This window comes from Astyanax mexicanus, chromosome 15 (assembly GCF_023375975.1).
Source record: "Astyanax mexicanus isolate ESR-SI-001 chromosome 15, AstMex3_surface, whole genome shotgun sequence".
In the NCBI taxonomy this organism is placed as follows: domain Eukaryota; kingdom Metazoa; phylum Chordata; class Actinopteri; order Characiformes; family Acestrorhamphidae; genus Astyanax; species Astyanax mexicanus.
The window spans coordinates 27,560,858-27,587,391 of NC_064422.1; the positions used below are offsets into that span (position 1 = coordinate 27,560,858).

At 34.7% G+C, this 26,534-nt stretch overlaps 3 protein-coding genes across 5 annotated transcripts; 1 reads left to right on the forward strand and 2 right to left on the reverse strand.

Moving 5' to 3' along the window:
- Window positions 1–4,460: 4,460 nt before the first annotated feature.
- pts (6-pyruvoyltetrahydropterin synthase) lies at window positions 4,461–7,598 on the reverse strand. Its single transcript, XM_007257225.4, has 6 exons — window positions 7,373–7,598; window positions 6,778–6,857; window positions 5,981–6,003; window positions 5,665–5,721; window positions 5,240–5,310; window positions 4,461–5,146 (listed from the first exon to the last, which is right to left on the reverse strand). Exons 1-6 carry the CDS (start codon window positions 7,462–7,464, stop codon window positions 5,023–5,025), a joined length of 447 nt encoding a protein of 148 aa, XP_007257287.3. The 5' UTR covers window positions 7,465–7,598; the 3' UTR covers window positions 4,461–5,022.
- Window positions 6,989–11,407, forward strand: rcvrnb (recoverin b). Of its 3 annotated transcripts, none has more exons than XM_022667888.2 (4): window positions 6,989–7,061; window positions 9,627–9,973; window positions 10,230–10,341; window positions 10,515–11,407. In XM_022667888.2, the coding sequence occupies exons 2-4, from the start codon at window positions 9,698–9,700 to the stop codon at window positions 10,631–10,633; spliced, it is 507 nt and encodes a 168-aa protein (XP_022523609.1). In that variant the 5' UTR covers window positions 6,989–7,061; window positions 9,627–9,697; the 3' UTR covers window positions 10,634–11,407. The 3 variants fall into 3 exon arrangements, with proteins under 3 accessions (XP_022523609.1, XP_007257286.1, XP_007257285.1); XM_007257224.4 differs by lacking the exon at window positions 6,989–7,061 and adding an exon at window positions 7,074–7,318; XM_007257223.4 differs by lacking the exon at window positions 6,989–7,061 and having other exon boundaries at window positions 8,293–9,973.
- A 74-nt stretch (window positions 11,408–11,481) lies between these two features.
- LOC103027748 (glucagon-like peptide 2 receptor) lies at window positions 11,482–24,521 on the reverse strand. The gene is made up of 13 exons (XM_022667887.2): window positions 24,063–24,521; window positions 21,240–21,336; window positions 21,011–21,115; window positions 19,167–19,288; window positions 17,871–17,977; window positions 17,326–17,482; window positions 15,849–16,008; window positions 15,012–15,072; window positions 14,774–14,840; window positions 13,680–13,768; window positions 13,006–13,144; window positions 12,875–12,916; window positions 11,482–12,403 (listed from the first exon to the last, which is right to left on the reverse strand). Exons 1-13 carry the CDS (start codon window positions 24,156–24,158, stop codon window positions 12,065–12,067), a joined length of 1,581 nt encoding a protein of 526 aa, XP_022523608.1. The 5' UTR covers window positions 24,159–24,521; the 3' UTR covers window positions 11,482–12,064.
- Window positions 24,522–26,534: the final 2,013 nt, after the last annotated feature.

Below are 26,534 nucleotides of genomic sequence, written 5' to 3' on the forward strand. Positions count from 1 at the left end.
TTATTTTAAATTAAATTTAGTAGTATTACTAAATTAAGAAGGGATTTACTATTTTAATGAATTGCATTAGTTTCCTGGAATGGCCATCCCTGCAATGTCTGCTACAGATATGGAAAAAAATAAAAGACCACAGAAAAATGATGAGTTTCTTTGATTTTACCAAAATGAAAACCTCTGGAATATAATCAAGAGGAAGATGGATGATCACAAGCCATCAAACCAAGCTGAACTGCTTGAAGTTTTGCACCAGGAGTGGCATAAAGTTATCCAAAAGCAGTGTGTAAGACTGGTGGAGGAGAACACGCCAAGATGCATGAAAACTGTAATTAAAAACCAGGGTTATTCCACCAAATATTGATTTCTGAACTCCTAAAACTTTATGAAGATGAACTTGTTTTCTTTGCATTGTTTGAGGTCTAAAAGCTCTGCATCTTTTTTGTAATTTTAGCTAATAAATGATTTAAATGACAATATTTCTATTTGGAATTTGGGAGAAATGTTGTCCGTAGTTTATAGAATAAAACAACAATGTTCATTTTACTCAAACATATACCTATAAATAGAATAATGAGGGAAACAGATTCAGAAACTGAAGTGGTCTCTTAATTTTTTCCAGAGTTTCCTGGTTTGTTGGATGCAACTGATAATAAGCAAAATCCCGGGTCTCCTGAGGTCGCCAAATCCCAAAATCCTCCAAAAATTACAGACAGTCACTTGAGGCCAGCAAATGAAACTACGCCACAAAAAGTTCAGGATTAAAACTCATGTACCATTTCACTTTTATTACATATATCTTAAGTGTGCCAAGGCAAGAGCTACCGGGTAACTTCTACAACTGACAGGATTTTATGACTCTTTCCCACTCTAATCACTGAGCCACATAAATCAAACACCCAAAACAATAAGCAAAGCCAGAGCATCTGCCAAAATAGCAGTTAGAGGCTGATAGGAGCTTTATTGTGCATGGCCTTCAAGGTAGTACAGCTCATCAGGCAGAGATTGCTCCCTGGCAGTCTGCCATGGCCCAGTGAATGGTGCTTTTGTTTGGACAGGCACATTAAATGATAACCGGCGTGTACGTCTCTCATCCAGTGCCAGTGTGCTGGCTGTTTGTGTGCACACAAACAGCTAAGCGCACTCAAGCAATTCACCTACGCACTGCTATAATAATAAATGCTCTTTCACATAGATTTGTTTTATATTTTAATATTTATGTTGAGTCAGGGATGATCCTACACAGCCTTGGCTCTGGATAAAAAAAAAAATCTTGTGTTTTATTATTTTTATCTGTGAGGTCCACTTGTCCGAGTTTGTGCTTTTTCTGCGCAAGCAAACCTAATTTAACTCACTTGTTAATTACCAGGTTTATTAGGTGTGTTACAGTAGGGAATTCAGCAAACTGTGTTGAACTCAGGCCACCCCTTGCCACCCAGTGCTTTGAAGCAACACAACAGAAAATTGGCATGTCTTGTTTCTGGGCTCCCCCTACAGTTGAGTAGTGTAATTGGAACTTCCAACCATCACTAAAGGACACATTTTTCTGGACAAGCTGGGAAATACCTTACTGTAAATGAAAGTCATTGAACCAAAGTCACATAGTGCAGTTAGCAGCATGCTGTGCCTGTAGAAGCAATAGCGGAGACACAATTTTCACATTTTCCCAATTACGTGTCTTTTTTTAAGGTTAATTTTTTCAACTACATCGTGTTGCTTTGATGCAAATGACCCGATTCTGGTTGGCTCCAAGTTTGTTTTTATATAGAACTAACAAAATGTGTAAAATGAATTGAAAATTTGCCTTTTTCAAAACCAATTTATATATGTAGACTATACATGACATTTTTTTAACTGAACCTTCGTTTATATCAGTGTTTTTTAATCCTGCTCCTGGAGGCACCCTGTCCTGCACATTTTATTGTTTCATGGTTTCCCTGCTTTAATACACCCACTGCAACTGTAAAATGACTTGTTAATTATCTGATTAGTTACGTCAGGTGTGTTAAAGGTTAGAAAGTAAAAAATATGCACAGCAGAGTGCCTTCGAAACGAATTTACATACATTTAATTCTTTCACACAAAACTAAGAAGTGAGGAAATTCTGTGTGCTCATTCATGCTATGGGCCCTTTAAGTCTGTGCCTGGATGTATCATCACTGTATTAGCAGACATCTTCCAGAGCTGACCTGTGCCAAAAATATTTCACCACTTCACAAAAAAGCAGACAGACATAAAACAAACTGGCCTGGTTTTGTACTTTTCTCTGAACGAGTGCCATGTATCGATTACTTTCTTAAGGAAGACATTACCCACCTTTTTCTGATGAAGCACAGCAGTAATAACTGGCTTTTATACTTTAATTGCTATCATTTCTGCTATAGTGTAATGTAATTACAGGACTGGGTACACATCACTCATATAGAGAAATCATCCATGCCATTTCTGCCAGAGGTTATATTTCCATGTCTGACTTCGTCTCAGTGGAATCTGATTAATTAGGGGTCTGTGAGGGCATACTCTTTGCTTCATACCTTGTTGATGTTAATGATAACTTTGGCGAGGTGCCCTCTAGGTGTCGTCCCTTGTCACATTAGCTTGCATTCCGCACAGAAACACGACACAGCAAACCTTCAAAGAGAAGAATGCAGAACCAAGACTGTAGAATCGATCTAAACAGAGAACCTGTAAACGACTGTACCAAAAATACATCTGCTGAGCCTTAACATGTATTTAGTGATATATATATTTTTAAATATAGAGGGGTCAACACTTTTCAAAATGAATTAAGCTTTGTATCCCCTTTTTAAAGACATCCAGAATGTCTTCCTACCCACATACTGTGAAATAAGACAACACTGTCAGTTTTTTTTTTGTGGACTAATTAATTTAGAAAACTGAGCCTTGTTGTTTGGTTGCGAGGTGCAGTTTTTGGCTTCTTTAAAAAAATGTATCATGCTTGCCAAAACAATATGAAACGTGCTTTACTTTTTAACATAATTTGAATCTGTCTGGATTTCCGAGTTCCATGATAATTGGCCCAGTAGGAATGCTGACTTTTATTGAAAGTAAAAGGTTATATCATTCTCATGTGTCTTATGCTACGTTGACATTACAAGTCACATTGATTTTTTGCTCAGATCAGATTTGGCTATCTTGGTGGTTTACATTCACAAATGTAAGTGACCTATATCTGTGTGTAATGTGAATGAATCTTCAGAAAAATCAGATCTGATCCACATTGAGCAAAAAATCTGATTTGAGTCACTTCAGCCTGGTAATGTGAACGTGGAAAACTAAAGACAGTCAAAAAAGCAGACAGAGCAGACTGAAGCTCAGAGGGAGGAAAGAAAAAGAAAATGTTGGCAAACTAATAAAGCTAGTGCTGTTATTATTGTAGTTTTTGAACCAAATAATCTCAGAATCTTCAGTAAAATTGTTAAAGTGGGATAATATATCACTTTTGAAAAATATTTTCACTTTTAAATATAGTTTGTTATGGGGAACAAAGGGGAAATCAAGCGAATTATACTAAATCAAACTCTGGACAACCAAAAGCTTTTATTGTGCTTTGGGTGAACCCTTACTTATTATATGTACTGACAATTATTTTTAGTATTTTAAGTATTTGGAAACATCATACATGTCAATTAAATAAAAAATGTGCAATAATGTGTTATAAGTGTTTTCCTGCAAATTACACACACAAACTATCATGTGGAAAAAAGTTATATTCAGTTTAATGTACAGTAGTAAAAAAACCTTCATGAAATAAATCCCTTACTGGCAGCTGCCGCACCTCCAGCTTTATAATGGTTTGTTCAGATTTTTTTGTGAATTGTGAGTAATTATATTTAAGAAGTCAGGTAAGCAGATATAGAGCTTCATATATCATCTAGCTAGCTTCTGGTAATTGTTATGATATGATTGATGTGAAGGAATTATTTCCATTCTGATGTTTTAGTGGGGGCACCCAGCAATATTCAAGTTCTCTACTATATTTAAGTGCACAACTAGATATAAGGATGCATCAGAGCCAGGCATTAATTTTAAAAGGGTTTTATAAATTGCTAGGCTGTCATCTTTGATTTAAAGCTTGGCTTCCAGTGATTTAAGAAGCCTATTTTGGACAGCTAGATTTACTCTCTCTTTCAACACTGATTATATGAATACATAAGCTTCATATATCACTGCAGAGTACTTATTTCTTGTTGACGTGATGCACAGTTCTTCAAGAATTTCCTCAAAACTCCAGTGCAAACCAGACAGTGCTGTAAATCAACAGGAGCTTAATGGAATTTGTTCTATTTTTCCTATTTACTTTTAAGAACACATACGACACCATATTATATTAATACAAGTTGAGATAAAAAAAAAACAATGGCCTTTTTGTCCAAAAAATGGACACATAATGAAAAACTTAAAAGTGTACATTATAATTGTATGAAAGGATTTCTTCCACAACACAAAGTTACACTGGGTTTTATTTATGCAACCACAACAGACCACAGAGAAACACATGGTTGTATTGCTGATTCCCATAAAAAAAAAAAAAAACTCTAACAGTGCCCCTTAGTGGTAGTGGTGAGCATATCTGCAAGAGAATTTTTTTTCCATTCTGATTGGTGACTTTTATCAGTACACATTTATTTTGCTAAAAACATAACAGTTACCTCAAGTTTTTAAAAGCTACATAGCAATTTAATTGCACGTAAACCAATGACAGACTAAATGACCATACAGAAACACAAGGAGGAAAAAAGGCTGAATTAATTTGGAAATAGATTTTTGTATTGCTGTAAGCTCCGTGTTTAATAGGATCAATCTCACATGGTCGATGGCTGAGCCAAATTCTCAGTGCCTTAGGCTAATCCACTACCGTGGAGCCTGAGGGGTGTAGGCCACAGCAGGTGATACTCTCACTCTAATCTAATACCATCATATATAAGGGGCTGAGATTTACTGCTTGCCCCTACTGACCTGCACTCAGAAGCTTGCAGCTAGACACTCAGAAAGCATACTGGTGGTCTACTCCCCTCGGTATATAACTATATTCTTGTCCGTCTCGTACACTTTGATTTCGTAGAGCATGTTAGGTGGGAGAAGCTTGACCATGTTGTCCCAAATATACACAGCCAGGTTTTCTGTTGTGCTGTCGAATAAAGAATAACAGGGGTTATTACAGGTAAACAGTCTGCATGTATGGAATGACAGAAGTAACAGGATAATATGATGCTTTTCATACCTGACCACATTAGCAAAATATGGTACGTCCAGGTCCAGGTTTTTGTGGTCAAGAGGTTTCATTATGGCCTCCTAACAAAATATAAAGATTTTTTTTATATAAATTGCTAGGGTGTCATCTTTCATTTTAAGCTTCATTTCTAGTGTTGGAATTCAGAATGGTCAGAATTATGAAATCATGATAACAGTATGATTTAATATTACGGATTATTTTTCAATAACTACATAGTACACAGTCATTTGTGGTTCTAGCTGCTTTTAGGTTTGTGTAAAAACACTAAAAAGGCAATTCTTATTATATTCTAGCTGCATTCTGTTGTTATGTACTTGTAATAAGTTAATAATAAAGTAATAAAGTTAAATTTATGTATCTATGTTTATTCAATTATAGATTAATTTCAAACAAAGCCATGCAAATCCCCTTACCTCTATATACTGTTTTAGATCAGTGAGATTCATCACCATTCCCGTGTTTCGGTCAATCTAAGCAGACAGAAGTTGCAGATGTGAATTCCATATTGATAATTCTTTAAAAAATATAATTTCCATTGTATATTATACATTTCTACACATGCATTATTTTTTATTGTGTGCTAGTGGAGGACTACAAAGAAAAAAAATCACGGTACAATGTAAATGCCTGTTTGCTGTGCTAATAACCACTATTGAATCTTGGATGTAGACATAATGTTTATTACATTTTTGTGGCACTTCTGCTTTGGGGTCAGTAAAATATACCTACCTTTCCTCGTACTGTCACTTCAACTGAAAACAAACAGATGAAAATAGGAATAAGCACAGTAAATAAGTATCAAGACATTACATGTATGTAAGAACAATGTATACTGTACAATACAATAAACGAGAAATGGTACAGTACCACTCAAAAGTTTGGATGCACTTTCCTATTCAATGTTTTTCTTTTCTTCTTTATTTAATGTATTTTTTACATTGTAGATTAATATCAAATACCTCAAAATAGGACACATGAAATTACATAGTAAACAAAAAAGTAGTTGTTGTTATTCCCAGAGTGTGCAGATCTGTCATCAAAGCTAAATGTGGCTACTTAAAAGTATTGTTTTTTTCTTTTTGCTTACAAAATATTTCTGCATGTGTTCCTGCATGGCTTTAATGTCTTCCATATTAAATTTATAATGTAATTTGTTTATATATAAATTACAGCATTTTAAAACCACAAATAATGGTATTTATTTTTTTTAGGTTTAGCGTTTGAGCTGTGCTTAAAAAGTCTTATTCAAGTTTTTGTTTGCCATGGGATCGCAACTACTGCAACTTTAAAGATAAGTAAAGTTAAAGAGAAGTAAATAATAAATAATATTATTTATTATTACCTGTTCTGTTAACACTTACTTTTTGTTCACAGAATAATTTCATGTTAACCTCTAAATAGATTTAATGCTTTAATGTTAAATGTACAATGTAAAAAAAAAATCATAAAAAGAAATAAAACTCACAGAATGAAAAAGGTGTAATGTACTGCAAGTTACTGTACTTTTGACAGGTTGTTAATGTTACCTTTGTAGTTGTGGCCATGTCCATTGGGGTTGTTGCACTTTCCAAATATCCTCTTATTCTCTTCATCAGTTAAGGATTTGCTAAAAAAAACAGGAGTGTGTTGTATTAGTGGACGTAAAATACACAGCTGGACTTATACAGCAAGAAACTACAATTCCCATAATGCACTTGAGTCGCGTAACTAGAGCAACAGGTTTTCTCTTCCGCTTACAGAAGAGTCAACAGATTTAAATGTGATGTTTAGCTGTAATACAGTAGCGTTACCGCAGATTTGGCTCAAATAGGTAGCGTTACGATACATTAATTAATATACTAAACTGTCAGATGAGATAAGATTAATTGAAAGAGTCAGATAATTAGGTTATATTTAACTTATCACGATAATGTGACGCGCTGTATTATGAAGTGTAACGACATTTAAAAAAATTAAGTATAGCACCAGCTCTATTACAATGGTTACTACATTAATATAATTAATTAGTTAGCTAGGTTAGATTACTAGTAGTAGAAGGAGCTAAGCTGATGGATGGTGAAAGTAACGGTGAGCTATGTGTGTGTGATGCGTGTGTCGTGTGTTGGCTGGTTAATGATCTACCTGTGGAGTCGATGGCAGGCGCTGAAGCTCTGTACTCGAGTGATGAAGCCCAGGCGCTCTGCTGATCTGTCAGTGCCGTTATTATTCTCCATTACTGATCCAGAACTCAGAGCTAAACCTGCAGAATGAGCTGCAGTTTAAGATCAGTGTCTGCACTATTCCGCTGTCTCCGTCTTCAGCCCGGTTATGATTGGTCCATGCTGGGGGCTGTGTCTTTGTGTGTGTGTGTGTGTGTGTGTGTGCAGTGTGTGGGAGGAGGCGAGGAGAGCGACCGGAGAACCATGAGCAAATAATGTTCGTCGATTCCAACCGAGCAAAATTAAACCGAGCAAAATCACCATGAACAAAGAGTCCTCTCTTTCTCTCTCTCTCCATCTATATTCATATTTCCCATTGAAACTGTTTTCCAAAAAGCTACAACTGTGTTTATTTAGTTGTGGATTGTGGAAAAATATTGCTGAATTGCAGCTATTGTGCATTTATGCATTACTATTATATTAGCAATGATAAAATAAATATTAATGTTTTTTTTTTGTTTGTTTCGTTACATCTTTTTAAAATGATAATGGAAAAATATCCTTAAAACAAACTTTATTCATCGTTGCCTAATTAGGCATCAGTTAGTGTTCAAATTCTGACATTGAGCTCCTCTACCCTCACAATTAGACCAGTCATGATAATTACATTATCAAATTATTGTACATTAAATGGACCTTAACTCAGATATATCTTCTTTTGTTCATTCACATAAAACAGTGAACAGTATTTTAGCCAGTCTTGCAGTGACCGATGCTTCAATTACTTTGACTCCATACACACAGTGTGGACTGCAGTGGGTGAAGAATATATAAGAAAATATATATATATATATATATATATATATATATATATATATATATATATATATATATATTTCACAATGTGAAAGCTTTAATTTCTAGTATTTTCAACTGTGTAGTTAGCAGCAGTGCTAGCCGTGGTTAGCAGCGCTGTTGGACGGCATTTACTAGCCCTAAGCACTGCTAACCATGGCTAGCGCTGAGGAACCCTTAGTGTTCCGGTAACACAAGGCGCTATCAGCTAGTGGTTTCTCCCATGTAGCTTGTTTTAACACGGTACACACGCAGACTACAATCCGATATACTCACCTCTGAATGGTGAAAGAGCTAGCAGTGCGGTTAGCGGCTAATGCTGATACTGCTTCAGCCTGGAGAAACTTCACTGAAACTCCTGTATAACGCTGTAATTTAGCGGAGTTGTTTTACTGCCCCTAACAACCTGACTTGTAGAATTCATACATTAGGCTCACCGGCCAAATTAGATGATTTTAAGTGCAGATTATAATAGTAGTAGTAATTAGATACTACACGTCTTCTTCTCCGCTGTTACTGACGGCAGTTCACGTTAGCATGTGTAGCATAACTGCGTTTTTGGGGAATAATCAGCAAGTGCATTTCTAGTAGTAAAATACTGGGTGAGGCTCTGCTTACAAGAGCTTTCTGTGCTTGAACTTGCAGGATCCTTAACATCTGATGATACATTCTGATTATTGTGTCATTTTTTACTTTTAAATATTTTCATTAATGGTCCTTTAGGAAGCCATATTTGACTTTTTACCAGTTGTTTTGTAATAATTAAACATATTTCTTTAAGCTTAATATAAAAATAATACATCAAATATTTTTTGTTAGTTTACAGATTAGAGTTTGGCCCACTGGGAAATAGTCAATTAGACTTCAATCTATTGCTTAAATTCTACAGCAAATGGTCTCCAAAGGCTAAGCTGAAGGGGAATTTTGTACTGTCTCTCCAGTTTTGTATAAACTTTCTAACATTTCATATAAGAATATCAAGATTACCAGTTACTGATCATCAGAAGAACCACAGAACAATTTAAACCTCACAGTTCTGTGTATGATTTGTAATTTATAGTTGTTTTATTGTTGTTGGTGTACATTAAGGATCTGTCACCATCTGGTAATTTAATCAGGTGGTATTAATGAGATCAAGAGGTCCCCTGCTGTTAGCTAAGCCTGTTCTTTCATGGATAGCTCCTTATGTAGACAGCTTCCACAGAGCATCCAACAGTGTCCCTCCAACCAATCAAATTGCAGTCCAAAACCCTGCGATCATCCCTTATAATCTAAAGCAGTACTGTATGGGTTTAAATAGGAGGCCTGGTCATGTTGGTTTGTTTCAGCCTCTACATTCGAGTGAAAGATGGGCAACAGTAAAAGTGTTTCTCTCTCTAAAGACGTGCTGGAGGAGCTGAAGTCCAACACACGGTACACCGATGAGCAGCTTTTTGCCTGGTACCAGACCTTCATGAAAGAGTGCCCCAGTGGCCAGATCAGCCGAGAACAGTTTGAGAGCATCTACGCCAGCTTCTTTCCTGACGCTGACCCGAAGGCCTACGCTCAGCACGTGTTCCGAAGCTTTGACTCTAACAGCGACGGGACACTCGATTTTAAAGAGTACATTGTGGCACTGCATCTTACTTCTTCTAGCAAGACGTTCCAGAAGCTCGAGTGGGCCTTTGCGTTGTACGATGTGGACAGGAATGGGACTATCACCAAAAATGAGATCCATGAAATTGTCAAGGTAATTTCTTTCGCTTGCTTTGCTGCTGTTTCTGCACACCAGATGGTCCAGTGTTAAATCAACATCCTTATTGTTAAAATAATACTGTGAGTAATTTAAAGTGTTAAATTACTACAAAAATAATGTATTTGTTGTCAGTGTATTGGCACAATACTAAATACTTCTATGATCATGTTAGTCAGTTCCACATTTTTTAATTAACTGTTTATTTAACTGTTCTAATTAAATTGTTATTTTTTGTCCACTTCATTTTCAGTCTATATTTAACATGATCTCAATAGAGGACCAGAAGAACCTACCAGACGATGAAAACACGCCTGAAAAAAGGACAGAAAAAATCTGGGACTATTTTGGGAAAAAGGAAAATGGTAAGATTGCATTATTTTGCATTTTTTTGCATTATCTAGTTTCATTAATATGGGTCACTGGTTGAGGGAAAGGTAGATTAGGATGATATTTTAAAGGCATTGGTAACATTTAGTATTTCTCAAGTATTTGAGAAGTCAATAGCCCTGAAATTCTTATCCGCTTCTCCCCTCAGATAAAATAACAGAAGGAGAGTTCATCCAGGGAGTGATGGACAATAAGAACATTCTCAGACTGATCCAGTTTGATGAGCCCCAGAAGGTCCAGGACAGGCTGAAGGAAAAGAAGCAATAGCAGTGCCTCCTTCCAATTTTGCCTCACTCTTCTTTTAAGATCAGTCTTACAATTGACTTATTTTAAGAAATGTCCCAATGACTTGTGTTTCTATATATTTATATATATACTCGTATATATACTCACATATATATATATATGTATATATATATATATATATACATATATATATATACTATTTGACAAAAATAGCTTAGTATCAGTTGCCAATAATATAGAAACCAATCATAGCCAGTTGAATGTGCAAGTTTATGTGGCAGTTTCCCTGCTATGGATTAAGCCCAGTTTTAGGACTACAGAGCATTTTGAATTTGGAGAGTTTACATTAAAATGTAAATATATTCTAAATCAAGGCCTAATCCATGTCTGGGGAACTGACCTGATATGTTATTTGTGAGTATAATATAAGAGTGGAAGGATTAAGTTTATTGGAGGAACCCTGTAAACTGGGAACCCCTTTCTTTGTATGGGTGAGCATTAGCCTGCTGAAAAATGCCAGTTGGAAACCTCTAACCAAAGTAGCCTCTGGAGCCTTTTTAGAGGGCAGAGGATGAGACCCAGTGTATAATCAGACCACACCTGTAATCATTTACATAAATTACATAACTAAAATATAAGTATTTCTGGGATTTTCAGGAGTCTGGGGTGTGTTATTTTTTTGTCAGTGAGTGTATTTTGCTTCCATACCAAACATTCATGTTCAGACTATACAAAACATGGCTGTTGCTTGGCTGTACTGAATATACACTGTAATAAAATATCATGTTTACTGTATCTGTCCAAATTATTTTCAGACTTTACAACAATTATAATCACAAACACAGCAATAACAATGGCAGATAGATTCATTAAGGATTAAACCTTATTTATATTTATAATTGCACTATACAAATATCACTGTGGCTCAGTCATGAGAGATTACTGTGTGTCCACCATATAATGTCCACGATACATACAGTCCACCCTTAAAATATGTATATTCACAGTTTCCACCAAATATAATCATTTCAGTTGGTTGTCCCTCTGTATGCTGGTCAGGTCAGCTGTTGGTCAGCTGGATGTTACATTTCCTTCGAATCCTGTGTCCTTTGTTTTATTTTTTTAATAGGAAATAAATATACTGTACTATGCACTAGTGGTTTCATTGATAAAGTACTATGAAGTAAGATGTAATAACTGTTTCACATTTCATTGATATATATACTTCAGTCATCACTGAATATACTGGCCTTTTCTGCAGTCCAGAACATGTAGTACTTAACCAGCTAAAGCTAACCTGCTGTTCTTCTAAACATACGTATACACAGAGTACACAGGTATCAAAGTAGCAGACAAACATACACAAATATATACATCTTAAATGTACAAATGTATACAGTGGTCTGTTATAAGCAGTCTATTAACAAACCAGAGTCCTGATCCTTAAGGACATTAAAATCCACTCTCCTCCAGAATCTCCTCCATGGTTTCGCCTAAAGTCATTTCTCCATCGCTGCTGGACAGACTTTTCCTGGTGTAGAACTCTAGTCCAGAGCACTGAGCGCAGGATACCTCCTCCCCTGCCGACAGGACGGTCACCTGGGTCACCTGGGCCTGCGTGGGTACATGACTTCCCTCCTCATAAGAGTCACTGTGGTCCAGAGTGTGCCTTGGTTCCTTCTGTGATTTCTTCCACAGGTATTTAGGGTGAATTCCAGCAAAGCAGTTGTGAACCTCGAAGTGGTTGGCAAAGAGGAAGACCTGCCACCTGTTCTTCAGCTCAGCTTGGACCTGGTGGGGCAAGACGTCAGTAGATATCGCTTAAGACAGAGATATCAATCAATGTAATTAAAGTGTTAATACTATGTGAGGATCCAGGGCACCACAGCAATGTTACTATAATTAAATGTTTTTTATTCTTGACACCAGTTGAGTTTTGAAAGTGTATAAGTGTAAAAAAGATTCAATTTTGGAGATCCGCTGGGTGAACACTGGCTTATATGGAAAAAAATCATATAAAAATCATATAAAAGCTTGTCACTTGCACACATTATGCTGCTTCTTAAATGATTCTGACGTCACACATTTCTGAAGAGTTGTAAAAACATAAAGTTTATTCTTTGTGTTTGGCCCCTATTCCACAAACATTAAATACAAGTGAACAGTATGTCTTCATTCCCTGGTTTGGTGTTTTTTTATTACAGTGGCTCGTAAGCATTTAGCAGTAACATACAAAAATATCCAGTAGTTCTAGTGACTTACCTCCCCATTAGCAAAGCAGTACAGGACAGCAACCAGAAAGCCCTAATAGAACCAAAACCCTGTTATTAATCTAATTACACCATCTCTGATGAACTAACATATATCATAAGCGAATCACAGTAAAATATTACCTGAAAGGAGCTGAGTGTAAGATGGATGAAGTTTCGCACGTAGCGATGATGCCCTTCAATAGTTTCGTCTACAATTATTGTGAAAACAATCTCATGGATCCCGAGAAGTGGGATCAGCACCAGTGTTGCTCTGGCTAAACTGCAAAGAAGAATGAAAACCAATTCTAAAAAGTTCTGTAAAAGAGCATCACAATTAAATATGGAAAGAAAAACATGAACCAAATAATATGAGCATTTTCATAGCAATATGTGGAGTATATGTGGAAATGTATATACATTATATATATATTTTAAAGCAATATACAAGGAGACAATGTTTTAGAATTCAATATTTTGTCAGTATATCTATTATATCTTATATAATAAGAACAACAATTAATCGCCAGATTGTTCTTGACAATTTTGCCATTTTTGTTAGATTTTAACATAATCTATGATTCAAAAATGTCATGCTTGATTGACCAATAGAAATAGTCCAAAAGACAATGTATTTAATATGTACATCCAGGCCAAACAATATTCTTTAAATAAGTAACATTTGAAGATAAAGTAAAGAAAAATATTTGTGTATTTATTTAAGTCGCATATTTATTAGCTCAAAATCATATATTTGCATATATTCTAAAAATATGTATTAGAAACCTATTTGAAGCATATTGTTCTTTAAGTCATACCTGTATCTGTAGTCCGTAAACTTTACTTGGTCAGCTTTTAACTTCGACAGTAGAAGTTTTATGATTTTGAGAAATATACAGAAAATAACCTGAAAAAAAAAACAAAGAAGCAGTTGAAGAGCATTCACATGACCCATCTGTGTTTCAACTACAGTGTACAAGACAATCACATTCTGTCTACTTCTACGTGAAAAGAAGACGGATGAAGGCGAGTGATTACAGAGTTTCTCAGAAAGTGCTGCATGTAAACGGCTCACTCTTATGACAGCTTGTGACTCGCTCCGAACACATGATGGCACAGTGCTGCCAAAACTGCCATGAAATCCACATCATGCTTTGATAATCATCATGTTCCGAATTCACAATCCTACTGACTGCCACACAATACTGAACCTCTTAAACTGCTCTTCTACTGTAAAACACTAATCCACTTGGAGAAGTGAAAAAGAATGTGGCTTTTATACTTTGCCAAAAATAGAAAATAGAAATAGGAAATATAAAACATAATTTTTGAATGTCAGTGGTGTATGTCATGTTACTGAAGAAAAAAATGTATAACTTTATAAATGTACACATAACATTTGTTCTTTCAGTTGGACTAAAATCAATAGGTTATCTGACTTAACTTTTGGCCAATGTCAAGTTAATCTTAACTGAAAAGAAAATTTTGGTGCATTCTTTGCAGGAGTACTAATGTACTGAAGAAAATTTAGTTTTTTTCCCTATAGATTTAAAGAAAGTATATTTGAAGTTTTGTTTTTTGTCTTTAATTCTGATTTAACGTGTTATTCTAACATCATGTACTGTATTTAATAACATCTTGTGCATGATAAAAAAAAATGCTTGGCTTCATTTTATGGCACCAGGTTACCTACAATATATGTATATACTGTATATAATTTAAACTTGTAACTGACATCACATTACTTGCTGTAGAAGTGTGGATCCCTTCAAATGTGATGACAATTAAAATTGAAGTGCTCAAGTGTCCTGTTGAGATTTTAAAAAAATTATACTACTATAAAGAATGCCTGTCTCACCTCATGCTGTTATAACCACTGCTAGTGATGCTGTGAAAAGTGTGCAGCACTCACCAGGACTGAGAGTGTAATTGGAGCTCTAATAATCCACCAGATCCACCTGTTGTTGATGAACCAGCAGCTTTGGATAAATGCGGGAAAAAACAGTATTAAAAAATGTATGTTTATGGTAAATAAGCATCATCATCAAATAAGCACCCTAATAGCTTCTATAAATGTATGTTCTATATGTTATGAATGCATAGTTACTAGATTAATAAAGATAAAAACATTACTATGTTAAAAAGCTTACCCTTTGTTTTCATATAATATTTTAACCACTGTCCACGGGACCACAAACAAAAACGGAGTCCCTAAATCAAAACAAAGAAATAACATTGTGAATAAGATACTACAGTTATCCCTGTACATGTGCTGAATATTTTTTATGTTATATTAAGTTAAACCCTTACCAGGGTTAAAATACATTACCAAGAAATACATTAGCTAAAAAAAACTAAATGGTAAAACTGTGTTTTGTTTTATTTGTTTTTAAATCAACCAATTCAGGAAGCAAATATGCAATTTTAAGTTAGTTTTAATTACACAACTGTCACTGTTCTCTAAAAAAACTACAATAGTGTAATTAAGCTAAATCAAACATGTACAATTATGTCCATCCTCCAATTATAGCCTTGCTTAAGTTGTTTTTTGCCCACTTTCTATTACAACAATTTCATTTTAAAGAAAGCTCTACAGTGCAGTTATAATACTTCTTAAAGTTTAATTTGCATATTGTCGCTGTCCAATGAAAAACAAGTTACTTGGTTATTTAAGTTCCTGAGGGAGAAGAGTCCTGCATAGTTTTATAGGTAAAATGTTGAAAATGACAATAAGTTTTCAAACATTACTAAAACTCATCCATACAGCAGAAGGCAACTTGCTCTTATAGTGATCTACACTGTGGATCTAAACCATAAAAGAATGGACAGGGGGAAGATAGCCTGGAGGGTAGAACTACACACTGATAGTGAGTAAAGAGGAGAGTGAGAGACAAAAATTATGCAAATAAATGGTTGTAGAAGCCAGTGAGAAAGCGTTTTAACTGCTTATTAAAGGTATTTCATACTAATAACAAAGCCAGGCCTACCCCATCCTACCAGCATGTATCTCTTCAGCAGCCTCCGCTTGGTCAGCACAGCCGTGAAGAGCAGTGTGTGGAGAAACACTGCCTCCACCAGGAGCCAGAAGTAATTACACCCCACACAATACTGCATAAACACCTTGGAGGCCTTGCAGATCACAGCTATCTGAAAGATCAACAATTATTTTATTAATGACTTTGAGATCATTACTGTGAGATAATTAAAAAAAAAAATCAACATTCTGGGATTAGGTATAGGTATAGGTATAGGTATAGAATTAGGGCTGGGTGATATGGAAAAAATATATTGTATCCTCATGTTTAACCTTTTACATTGACATTGACATTACATGACAAAAATGATTTTGTTACTTTGTAAAAATAATTAGGCTTATTTAAGTAATATCTACAGAAATAATCTAGTACAGTCTAGTTACTTAAGAATTCCACATTTCAATTTTTGTAATTGTTAGCCGTCAAATACATTTGTAAATTTTAGTTTAAATGCTAATTTTTTATTGTAATTTTTTATTTTTGTGAGAAGCAAAACTGAAAACTGCAAGTAAAAGGCCTCTTACAGGATCCACGCATGCGCAGTGACGTCAGCTTTTGTTCCAAGTAAACTTTTTTCTCACGGAATGCAGCGGGCAGCGGAGATTTAAAATCTAGTTGAATAAAGGTGTTGCAAAGTAACATTTACTGAAAAAATATGTAGTTAAATACACAGAGAATTATGAGTAAATATTACTTGAATATATGCTCTGTTAAATTTACTTGCTGTTTTTACGTGAAAAAAAAACTTTCCTACGTTTTTTAAGTCAATCCTACTCCACATTTTTTTCAGTGTACCATCTACTGAAAATCTTGCAAAAATCTTACTCAAAAGTTTCTACAGTCTACAGACAGAAACATGGAAACATGACATTCCAAATAATTTTTAAATGTCAAAATGAACTACTGTCCCCATATGAGAACATTGTTTTTTGTAAAAATGACTTTCTTTAGTTTCTATAATTGATTAGTTAATTAGTTTGAATTAGAATTGATTAGTAGTTTAGTTTGTATAATTGATAGGTGCTACTAATCCAAAATAGTTAGAAGAAATTAAAAATGCACACCAAACTAAACTCCAGGTGTCAGAAAGTTCAAGAAATGTTCACGGTATACGAAATACAAAATGCATTAGTAACAACAGATTCTTAAAAAAGCAAATAATACAGTTATTCATATTCAAAATGTGCTGCACTTCATTCACTGAAATGTGCAGATGAAATCCAGAATATACCAGATCACAATAACAAATTCATCACAGTATGGTAAACTACTATCATATCACCCAGCTTAGCTCTATATAGAACCTTACAAAACCTGGGGGTTCTTAGACTTCAGAAGGGAGAGTTTAACTAGATGTGTGAACTTATTCAGTGAAGTTGTGTTCAGTCAATAATATTGATAATAAAAATATTTAAAAAAAATACAGTACTGTAGAGTCCGAGTAGCTGTTCCATCCGTTTTCATCCTTGGGCAGGTTGGAGTACATGGTGTATAATATGATTTCTTTGGTAATGACTGCCATTGCTCTAAACATGAATGACACAAAGAGGTTCATGTGGATGTAGTTCCTCGTACAGTGAAGCTTCCTGAAAATTAAAAATAAAGATCATCCATCGTGTGTCTTGGCTGTGATGAATAGGGTAAACATGCTTTTGTCTGTGATCAATAGAACAGGTAGATCAGATAACTGGAGCCAGTGCAGTCTCCAGAAGAACAAATTGTTGTTCAGGATACCGGCGACAGTATTTGACCAATGGGAAGAGAAAATAACATCAAACAATAAAAGTAAATCTAATTATGTCACAAACTATTTGGTGTAAAACACTGAGCCAAATGGCAGATAAGGATGGTGGGCAACAAGACTGAATTATATGCTTGAGTTCAGAAACCAAGCATCCAAACAGCTTCAGCATAACACTGTTATTTACAACAGTAAATAAACCTGGGCCCAGAACAGAGCCCTGTGGAACTCACCTTAATAAGCCCATAATGAGCACTGCCACAGAGAGCGACGCCAAGGACAGAGAGTATCCCACAACAGAGAAGATCCTCAACACAGACTGCCGGAATTTCTCTTCTACCTGCATCACAGAACATAAAACCGTATAGGGCAATTTTACTGATTTTTCAAAGCATATTTAGTTTTCTAAGATATAACATTTAATAAATATCATTCGCACCGACTTGGTTTGAGGAGGACTGTCACACATTCTGAGTCTTTCTGTGAGGTGGAGACACCAGAAGAGTTAATGCCCCTAGAGGCTACATTAGTTATTAGTGCTGGATCAGTTTTGTACAAATTGGCTCTGAGAATCCAAGAGCTGGCTCCTGATTGTGAGATGATTGTTTTTTTCTGTTAAAACCACACCTGATTGGTTAAGATGAGGTGGCGTCTGGATGCTGCTTGTATTTTTAGCCATAATAACCAGCTTTCTAAAAAGAGCCAGAATTCCCATCACTATTAGTTACAAGTACACTGTGAAAAAAGTATAATCACAGTTGAACAGAATCTTCTTAGTACAGTACACTTGGATTTCTGCATGAATTGATCATTAAATGTGTTCTGATCTTCAAGTCACAACAATAGACAAATACACAAAAAAGTATATGTTTGCATGGTTTTATTGAACACTACATGTTAACATTTACAATGAGGTGGGGACAGTAGAAATAATTGTACACAGTGTTTTGCTTCAACACCCAATTCCTTTAGGAAACATCTATAAGTTACTGCATGATTTTATTATTATTATTATTATTATTATTATTATATGTTTGTATTATTTTTACTACATTAATAATCACTATATTACAAAAATAAATCTTTTTTTTTTATTTTTTGGAATCTTTATATTTCTATGTTTTTTTTGTTCAGTATCCTTTTTAATTTGTCATTGTTTTTATTGTTTTTAATTCCACTGTAATTGTCATTAATAGTTTTGTTAACTATTAAAACTTTCAACTCAAAAACAGAGTTGAAAGTTTAGTAATATCAGTTGTATTATTCTTCACATTTAACCATAAAACTGTTGCTTTGGTTGTTTTGGATTGAAATGATGTCTTTTAAACAACAGTGTGTTTTGGGTAGTTCCGTTCATCACCATTATGAAAATGTCTATACATTTTTTCAAAATGTAACCATTTCACATTAAACCACTCAGACTTATTTCACATTGATTCCTTATCTCAGTGACTGAATTATGCTAAATGCTGTTAACACTGGTGGAATTCCTCTTTAATTTGTGCTGAAAATGTGAAATAAAAGGTTACCTCGTTTTTGAAAAAATTGGGGTCTTCACACTCGGACTGGTCTTGCCACACAGTGCTGGAGTTATCTTCTGTTTTCCAGGTTCCATTGATTGTGCAGATCCTGTACACATTTCCTGAAAAGCCTAAAAACGAGAAGCGTGGAATTACATAAGAAGCAGAACTGAATCAGGTAATTTCCTGTGCTTATGCTCTTTTATTGCTTTTTAATATCAGAATGTTACACAGCTGGGTCATTATCTGAATACTGTGCCTTTTGGCCCCCAAAACCTTCAAAAAATGTGAAAAAAAATGTAAAGTATTTTCATTATCATAAATATAATACTTTAGACTACACAGAATTAATATTTTCCCAGTTTAATTACAACTTTAGCAAAAATAGCCATTTGATAAAAACTTATTTTGACCTAGAGTAGCAAACTTTCCAGATTGTTCATGGTGATCTTGTTCTCAAAGATACATTTAGATTTTCAAAATTGTTTAAATTACCTTGACATTTTACCACGACAGGGTGGACATCTTAAGCTTTATCTTAGCTATATATGGAGACCATATGAGAAATATATTATATGAAATTAATATTATTATATAATTGCTGAACATTCAGTAAGTGTCTTCAGTCCTGTAAAAATAAAACAGTTTGAAGGTTGTGATTTTACTGTTGTCAAAGGTTACATTCTTTAAGAGTAAGTTATTCCACAATGAATGGGTGAACAGGGAATTCTTGGTTTATATAGCACATATTTTTTTATCAAAAAAAGTTGAATTAACGATTACAATTAATTTCTATATTTCTAATTTTTTGTAATAAAAATGTTTTATTTTAGCATTTTAAATAATTATTTAACCCTATGTTATGTTACGGGTCAAATTGACCTGTTTTAAAGTTTGAAGATCTAGCAAAAATAGTTTAAAAAAGTATTGTTCTTCTGCTTGCATTAATTAACGTAATCAACATATAATATGAAAATAATTCATCTGATATATTTGCATAAACAAAAACTAAAACAAAGTGTTTTATTTGTTGGTCTATCAAAAGTAATTAAGTAGTGAAACATTTAAAAAAGGTTTAACTTTTTTTTTTAATAAAAAATGAGTGATTTATTGAACCATTACTTGTTAGAGGTAAGGAACACCATTGCATTAAATATTGATAGAATAATTAGTAATGAAGTTAGTAATGAAATATTCACAGTGCCTGTTAGGAGTTTTTTTTTTGTTTGTTTGTTTCAGACATCTTTTGGATAATTAAACATGCATGGGGACAAATTGACCCAGAAACACCATTCCTGTTCCTGACAAATGAACATAACAGGAGGGTTTGCAGCTACAGGCAGCACTTTGGACATAGTAAAAAAAAACACTTCACTGTATAAAAAACTGTATAAAATGTACAAAATTTCCTCTATAATTATGTATAATGATATATAATTCCTATTTTTTATATTTGTAAATTAAAAAAGGTATAGTTACACAGTGAGTGTATTAAATTTACACATCTAAGCTGCAGATACACAAAGCATGTTATATTGATAATGACCCAGATTATGGTGATCTCAACTTGCTGCCCTTTTAAACTGAGTGAAAGGGCACAGTGATATGAATGGATCAGTGTCAGGCTGAGGTCACTGTGTGGTCGTATGACTGATCTTGACCTATGCAAATCTTCAGCAGAGCAGTCATGAGTCACTCCGCTGTGACGGTGGGTTTCTCCAGTGTTCACAAGGACAGAGTATGAAAACAAACACAGCTCACCACTGTGGCAGAAACGAGCCCGGCTGTCTGAGCTATGCTGCTTTTATAGCAAGGATATGAAATGTCGTAAGAGAGCAGATAGGCTGCTGTACCTTCCTTGATCCATGGTAAATATGGAGGGCAGGGAACCGATACGCTCCCAGGAGATGAATGTGGCCAACAGGCGAAAACGTCCAACGTCCCATTGCAGTATATTCCTTAAAAAAACAAACACTTTATAGTGAATATTTTATAGTGAATATTCCAGTGTATACTGCTGCTGCTGGATAAAAGGCATAGACATTAGTTGATTTTTTTTGTTTGTTTGCTTGTTTTACTCACCAGTTACAGTGTGCAGGGTGGTTGCCAGAGTTCTTGTACAGTTTTCTCGATACTCAGCACGTTTATATATCAAATCATCAAGCATGGAACCTGAGGCCTTCACAAACAACATTAAAAAAGGCAAGAATAATGAATTTTACAGACACTCTTAAAGATTGTTAACACTTTACTATAAGGGTACAAATTAACAGTACTTACCACAGAAAAAAAGGAGTTAGGACCTTATTATGCACTTAATTAGTGTGAATAAATAGTTTTGTTAAGACCTTCAGTTCTTTAACCCTTGTGTGGTGTTCGGGTCTGTGGAACCCGTTTTTATTTTTCATCAAATGATACAAAAAAAATATTTTTTCTAACTCAAACTCATTGACATTGGCTCATTTTTTGTGAAAAACATATATCAAAACACATTTTTGATAAACACACACTGTACCCGCCCCCCCCTACACATTTATATTACATACTACACATTTAGTAACAAAGTAAACAAGTAACAAAAATATGAACAGCACACAAGGGTTAAATGATGCCATGTTTAATCAGAGTTCATTTTTCATCTCTGATGCATTGAAATAACTTTTTCATTCAAGAATTTAACACTAACCTTACTAATTCTATGAGATAATGTTAAATACCAAAAAGTGTTCTTTGCTGTCTGGTCAATAACTTTTGGTTACATGTACACCCATGTTGGTAAATTTTTTTTTAAATACAATTCTAAAATTGGTTCTTCTGTTGTATCTCTCAAAGAACCCACTATAACACCTTTCATTGAAGCTGGAAAATGTATAAAGTTCTATACAAATAAATTTGTGAAAAAAAAAGATAAATGCATACATCCCCACAACTCCTTGGTACAACTTACTAAAAATACATTATTGTGGTTAGCAACACTTGTGATCAAGTCTAACCACATTTGATCACAAGATGGCAGTATGTAAAGAGACTTGAAAAGAGACTTATGTAAGCACTGCTCCTTATTTACCCTGTATAACTAACGTGCAGTGAAGTCAAGTGCAATGAAAAAGCTCTACGTTTTAACCAGGACTTCTGAACTTTTGTACCAATGTAGAAATATCTAAGCATTCATGAATCAAGCTTTTTAATTTTGTCTCATTCTTATTGTGTAAAGGTTTGATTGTAAATAATGTATTAATATTTTTTACTATTTTTGTATATTCTCTGTTGTATGTATATTTATATTTTATATATTCTTTCGTATATACTATATAGTGTCCATGTGAGCAGGCAGTCCTCAAAGCTGCACACTGCTAGTTCTACTCTGTACAATAATAGACCACTTAAAAAGAAAACAATAAGAGACCAGCTAAAAATTATGAGTTTCTTAGATTTTACCAAATTGAAAACCTCTGAAATATAATCAAGAGAAAGATGGATGATCACAAGCCATCAAACCAAACTGAACTAGTTGAATTTTTTTCACCGGGAGTGGTATAAATTTATCCAAAAGCAATGTGTAAAACTTGCCACGATGCATTAAAACTGTGATTAAAAACCACAAAATATTGATGTTTGAACACTTAAAACTTCATGAATATGAACTTGTTTTTTCTTTGCATTATTTGAGGTCTGAAAGCTCTACATCTTTTTTTGTTATTTCAGGTATTTCTCATTTTCTGCAAATAAATGCTCTAAATAACAATATTTTTATTTGGAATTTGGGAGAAATGTTGGCCATAGTTTATAGAATAAAACAACAATTTCATTTTCCTCAAACATTTATCTATAAATAGCAAAATCAGTCTCTCAGTGGTCTCTTACTTTTTTCAGAGCTGACATATTTAACAAACTACAACATTAAAATCCACTGAACAATTTCTGTAAAATGCTGAAAAACCTAGAGAGAACCTAACATTCATTTCCATCTTCCAACCTAACAACTACTCACATTCACTTTAGCCATTCACCAAATATTTGCCAGAATACGTTTATCAAAAAAAAAAAAAAAATCAAGAAATGAACAGGGAAGACCTGAGAGATTTCTCTGGGAAAAATCATATCTACAGATTTCTACAGTATTTGTTTTATTTTCCTACTGCTGAGATAAAATTGAACAGGTTTTTTTTCTTTCCCTTTGCTTACCTTTCCACTGCGCTGCACACTACATTTTATTAAAACTCCTGTTATTTACATTCACACCAATTAAACTCGTGAAAGTGAATGCCACAACTTGTAAAAGAGTATTATTGGTTCTGCAATATGTTTTACTTTACATAAATCAAACAAGATTATTACATGTGGGGTGTTTTTTTCATGCCATAAAAACTGTTTTTTTTTTTTTACCTTGCTTTCTTGTATCTTGAAATGATTGATGCGCGTGAATAATGACTTTTAGCAAGGACGTAAAATTGAGAGTTATACCTGAAAGCAGCAGTGAAAGCACCGCAAAGATAATGTACCTACATAAAGCCTGACACTTTTATGCAATGTCTAGATTAGGGTACTTTTTTGTTTCACCTTTACTTAGAAAAGAAAAACAAGAAACCCACAAAGAAAAATGAAATCCAGTACCCCTGACCTTTTTTTTTTTGCATACTGCTTACACAAGCTTTTGTGAAATGCAAAATGTTGAAAAACATACAATTATTATTCTAACAAACACTACAATTGTAAAAAAAAAAAAAAAAAAAGAGCATCACCAGCTGTGGTTTATATTGTAAAAATATTTTATGTCCAATAGACAAAAATAAATTAAACAAACCTGGTTTCTATGTTACTTGTTACAAGTTGTTTCCAATTATGATTCTTTTTGCTTGCAAAACTAGTGAAAACTTTTTACATTTCTATTGTATTTAGACTTACCCTGGTGTTGAAGAGCAGCAGAAAAAAAGTGGAAAGCAGCATGGTGCCCCAGCCTGCCAGTCTTGCCACTGGCCGAGGGGGCAACTCTGTGGACATGGGTCACTGCTCACCTCCCAACAAGGTTAACAGTGCACCACAACTGACCACTACATCCCTGAAGCCCCAACCTGCCCTCCACAAGTTTCTCCTGATGGAGGCTCCTGAGGAAATTACTCCAACCAGACCTCTTTTCACCAACGTGTCACCAATCACTGCACCTGAATATCCTCACAGTCAATAGTATCCACTAGAAGTATGGATGATTGATGATTGATGGTCCTTGGAGGTCTTTAAGGTCTCTTAAAGGAGCTCACTGGACGGCTGTTCCTCTGCTCCGGGCTCTTCTTCGCTCTTCTTAGCCACCCAGTCTCCAAACGTCTGTGTTAATGTCTGTGTTTCTTTACAAGCTGACGCCGACTCCCCTCATGGCCCTCCCCTACCAATGATGATAAGGCAGGAGGCCAACCTTCAATAGCTAACTTTGTAGTTGCCAGGGAAGTGCAGGGACTGTGACAAAAGATAGAGAGGAAAAAAACAGCTAAAGCTGCACCATAAACTCAATCACCAACCTAAAGACCGCTCATCATATCTAAATCATATTTCCAGTGGGGATTTTGACGGTAGCGTGGCACTCAGGTGGTACGGGTGCTGAACCTCTGATTCATCACGAGCTGTACCAAGTAGTGCACAAGGCCTGCGCTTTATCCATAGTGAGATAAATCAGACTGAATGTAAACAGTAACCTCATACTGGATACTAGGTAAAGCAATCTTTGCCTGACGGGTCATTGTTCGTTTATAGCAGAGCCAAGAAAGCGCTGCTCATCTTTTCCACATTCCTCGACTCTTCTTCATAATAATGTCTGTCGTCATGCGTCTCACAAACCATGCATCTCAAATATGGTAACTTAATACACTCTCAGAAAAACTACTACAAATCTGTCACAGGGACAGACTCAAGGGTGGTACCCTCAAGGGTACATCTTCAGTACCTCAAGATTTATTTTTTTCTCCAAAAGCCAAAAGCAGTGTGTAAGACTGGTGGAGGAGAACATGCCAACATGCATGAAAACTGTGATTAAAAACCAGGGTTATTCCAACAAACATTGATTTATGAACTCTTAAAATTTTATGAATATGAACTTACCAAACTTAGGAATACTACTGCTTATTTCATTTTAAAGGACAAAAATTAGAAACTGCTGCTTTAAAGTGATTAAAAATGAATAAGATGTTCATTTATCAACTTAAACTAAAAGAAGAACCCAACAAAAAAGAAAATCTAATGAAACCAAAAGCAATTCTGATAAGATTTCAATCTAAAATGTAAAGTGGACAAGCCAAAATTGCATGCATTCAAATTAACAATTATAAACACAAGTAATGTAAGTAATTACTGTCACATATGTTGGTCCTGGCACTACTACATGCCCAGAACCAACCTCTGACACTGAACAATTGTCAAAGTAAAGAGACTTTCACTCCACAGCTCACACTGACTGATCACATGACACCCCCAGACCACCACAATCACCTGAATACTGATTTCACCTGTTCCACTCACTATGTATAACCCTGCACGTCCCTCACTCCTGTTTGAGTATTAGATCTGGTTCCATCTGTCTATACTAAGCATTTTTCTAGCCCATTATTATTGTTCATTTTGTGTATGTCCCTTTTTGTATGTATTGTTCTCCGATACGGCCTTGACGTTTTTTTAAACCCTGCCTGTTTTTGACCATGTTTTTGGATTAACCCTTTGTTTGTTTTGTTTATTAAACTCACATTTTTGTTACCCCGCACCACTTCTCATCCTGCTTGTCCTGGCCCTATTATAACAAATACAATATAATAATTTATTTTATTGATATTACCCTTACAAACATCCACCCAAATTACCCCACCCACTCTTCCAAACTTCATGTACAGCACACAAAATACAGAACACAAATCATGGGATATGGGAGCAGTAATTGACAGAATATTAAACTAAATATTATTTTTTTCTTTAACAGTAATTACAATATAATTATAATACTACTACTAATAATATATTATGGAAAACATGTTGTAGCTTTAATGGTGCATTTTTGTATTTTGGTAAATACAATTGTACATGTACAGTACCTTTTTCTAACAGTGTAAGATAGACATTACCCTTACTTTTAATTAAATAATTAAAGATTTTTTAAGATTATTTTATTTTGTGTATTGGGTCATACATTAATCTCTCAACACAACAGGCTGCTAGCATTCTCCTAGCTTTTCTTCTAAAACATCTAACATCTAAACTTAACATCACTGAATGAGAAACATGATGGCAAACATCATTTAAACTTTACCATTACACAATTATAACTTCAGTGGTGTAGTTCCCATGTTTTAACCCCCCGCCTCCAAACTTTCTAACACTGTTAGAATGGTTCTACAGTAC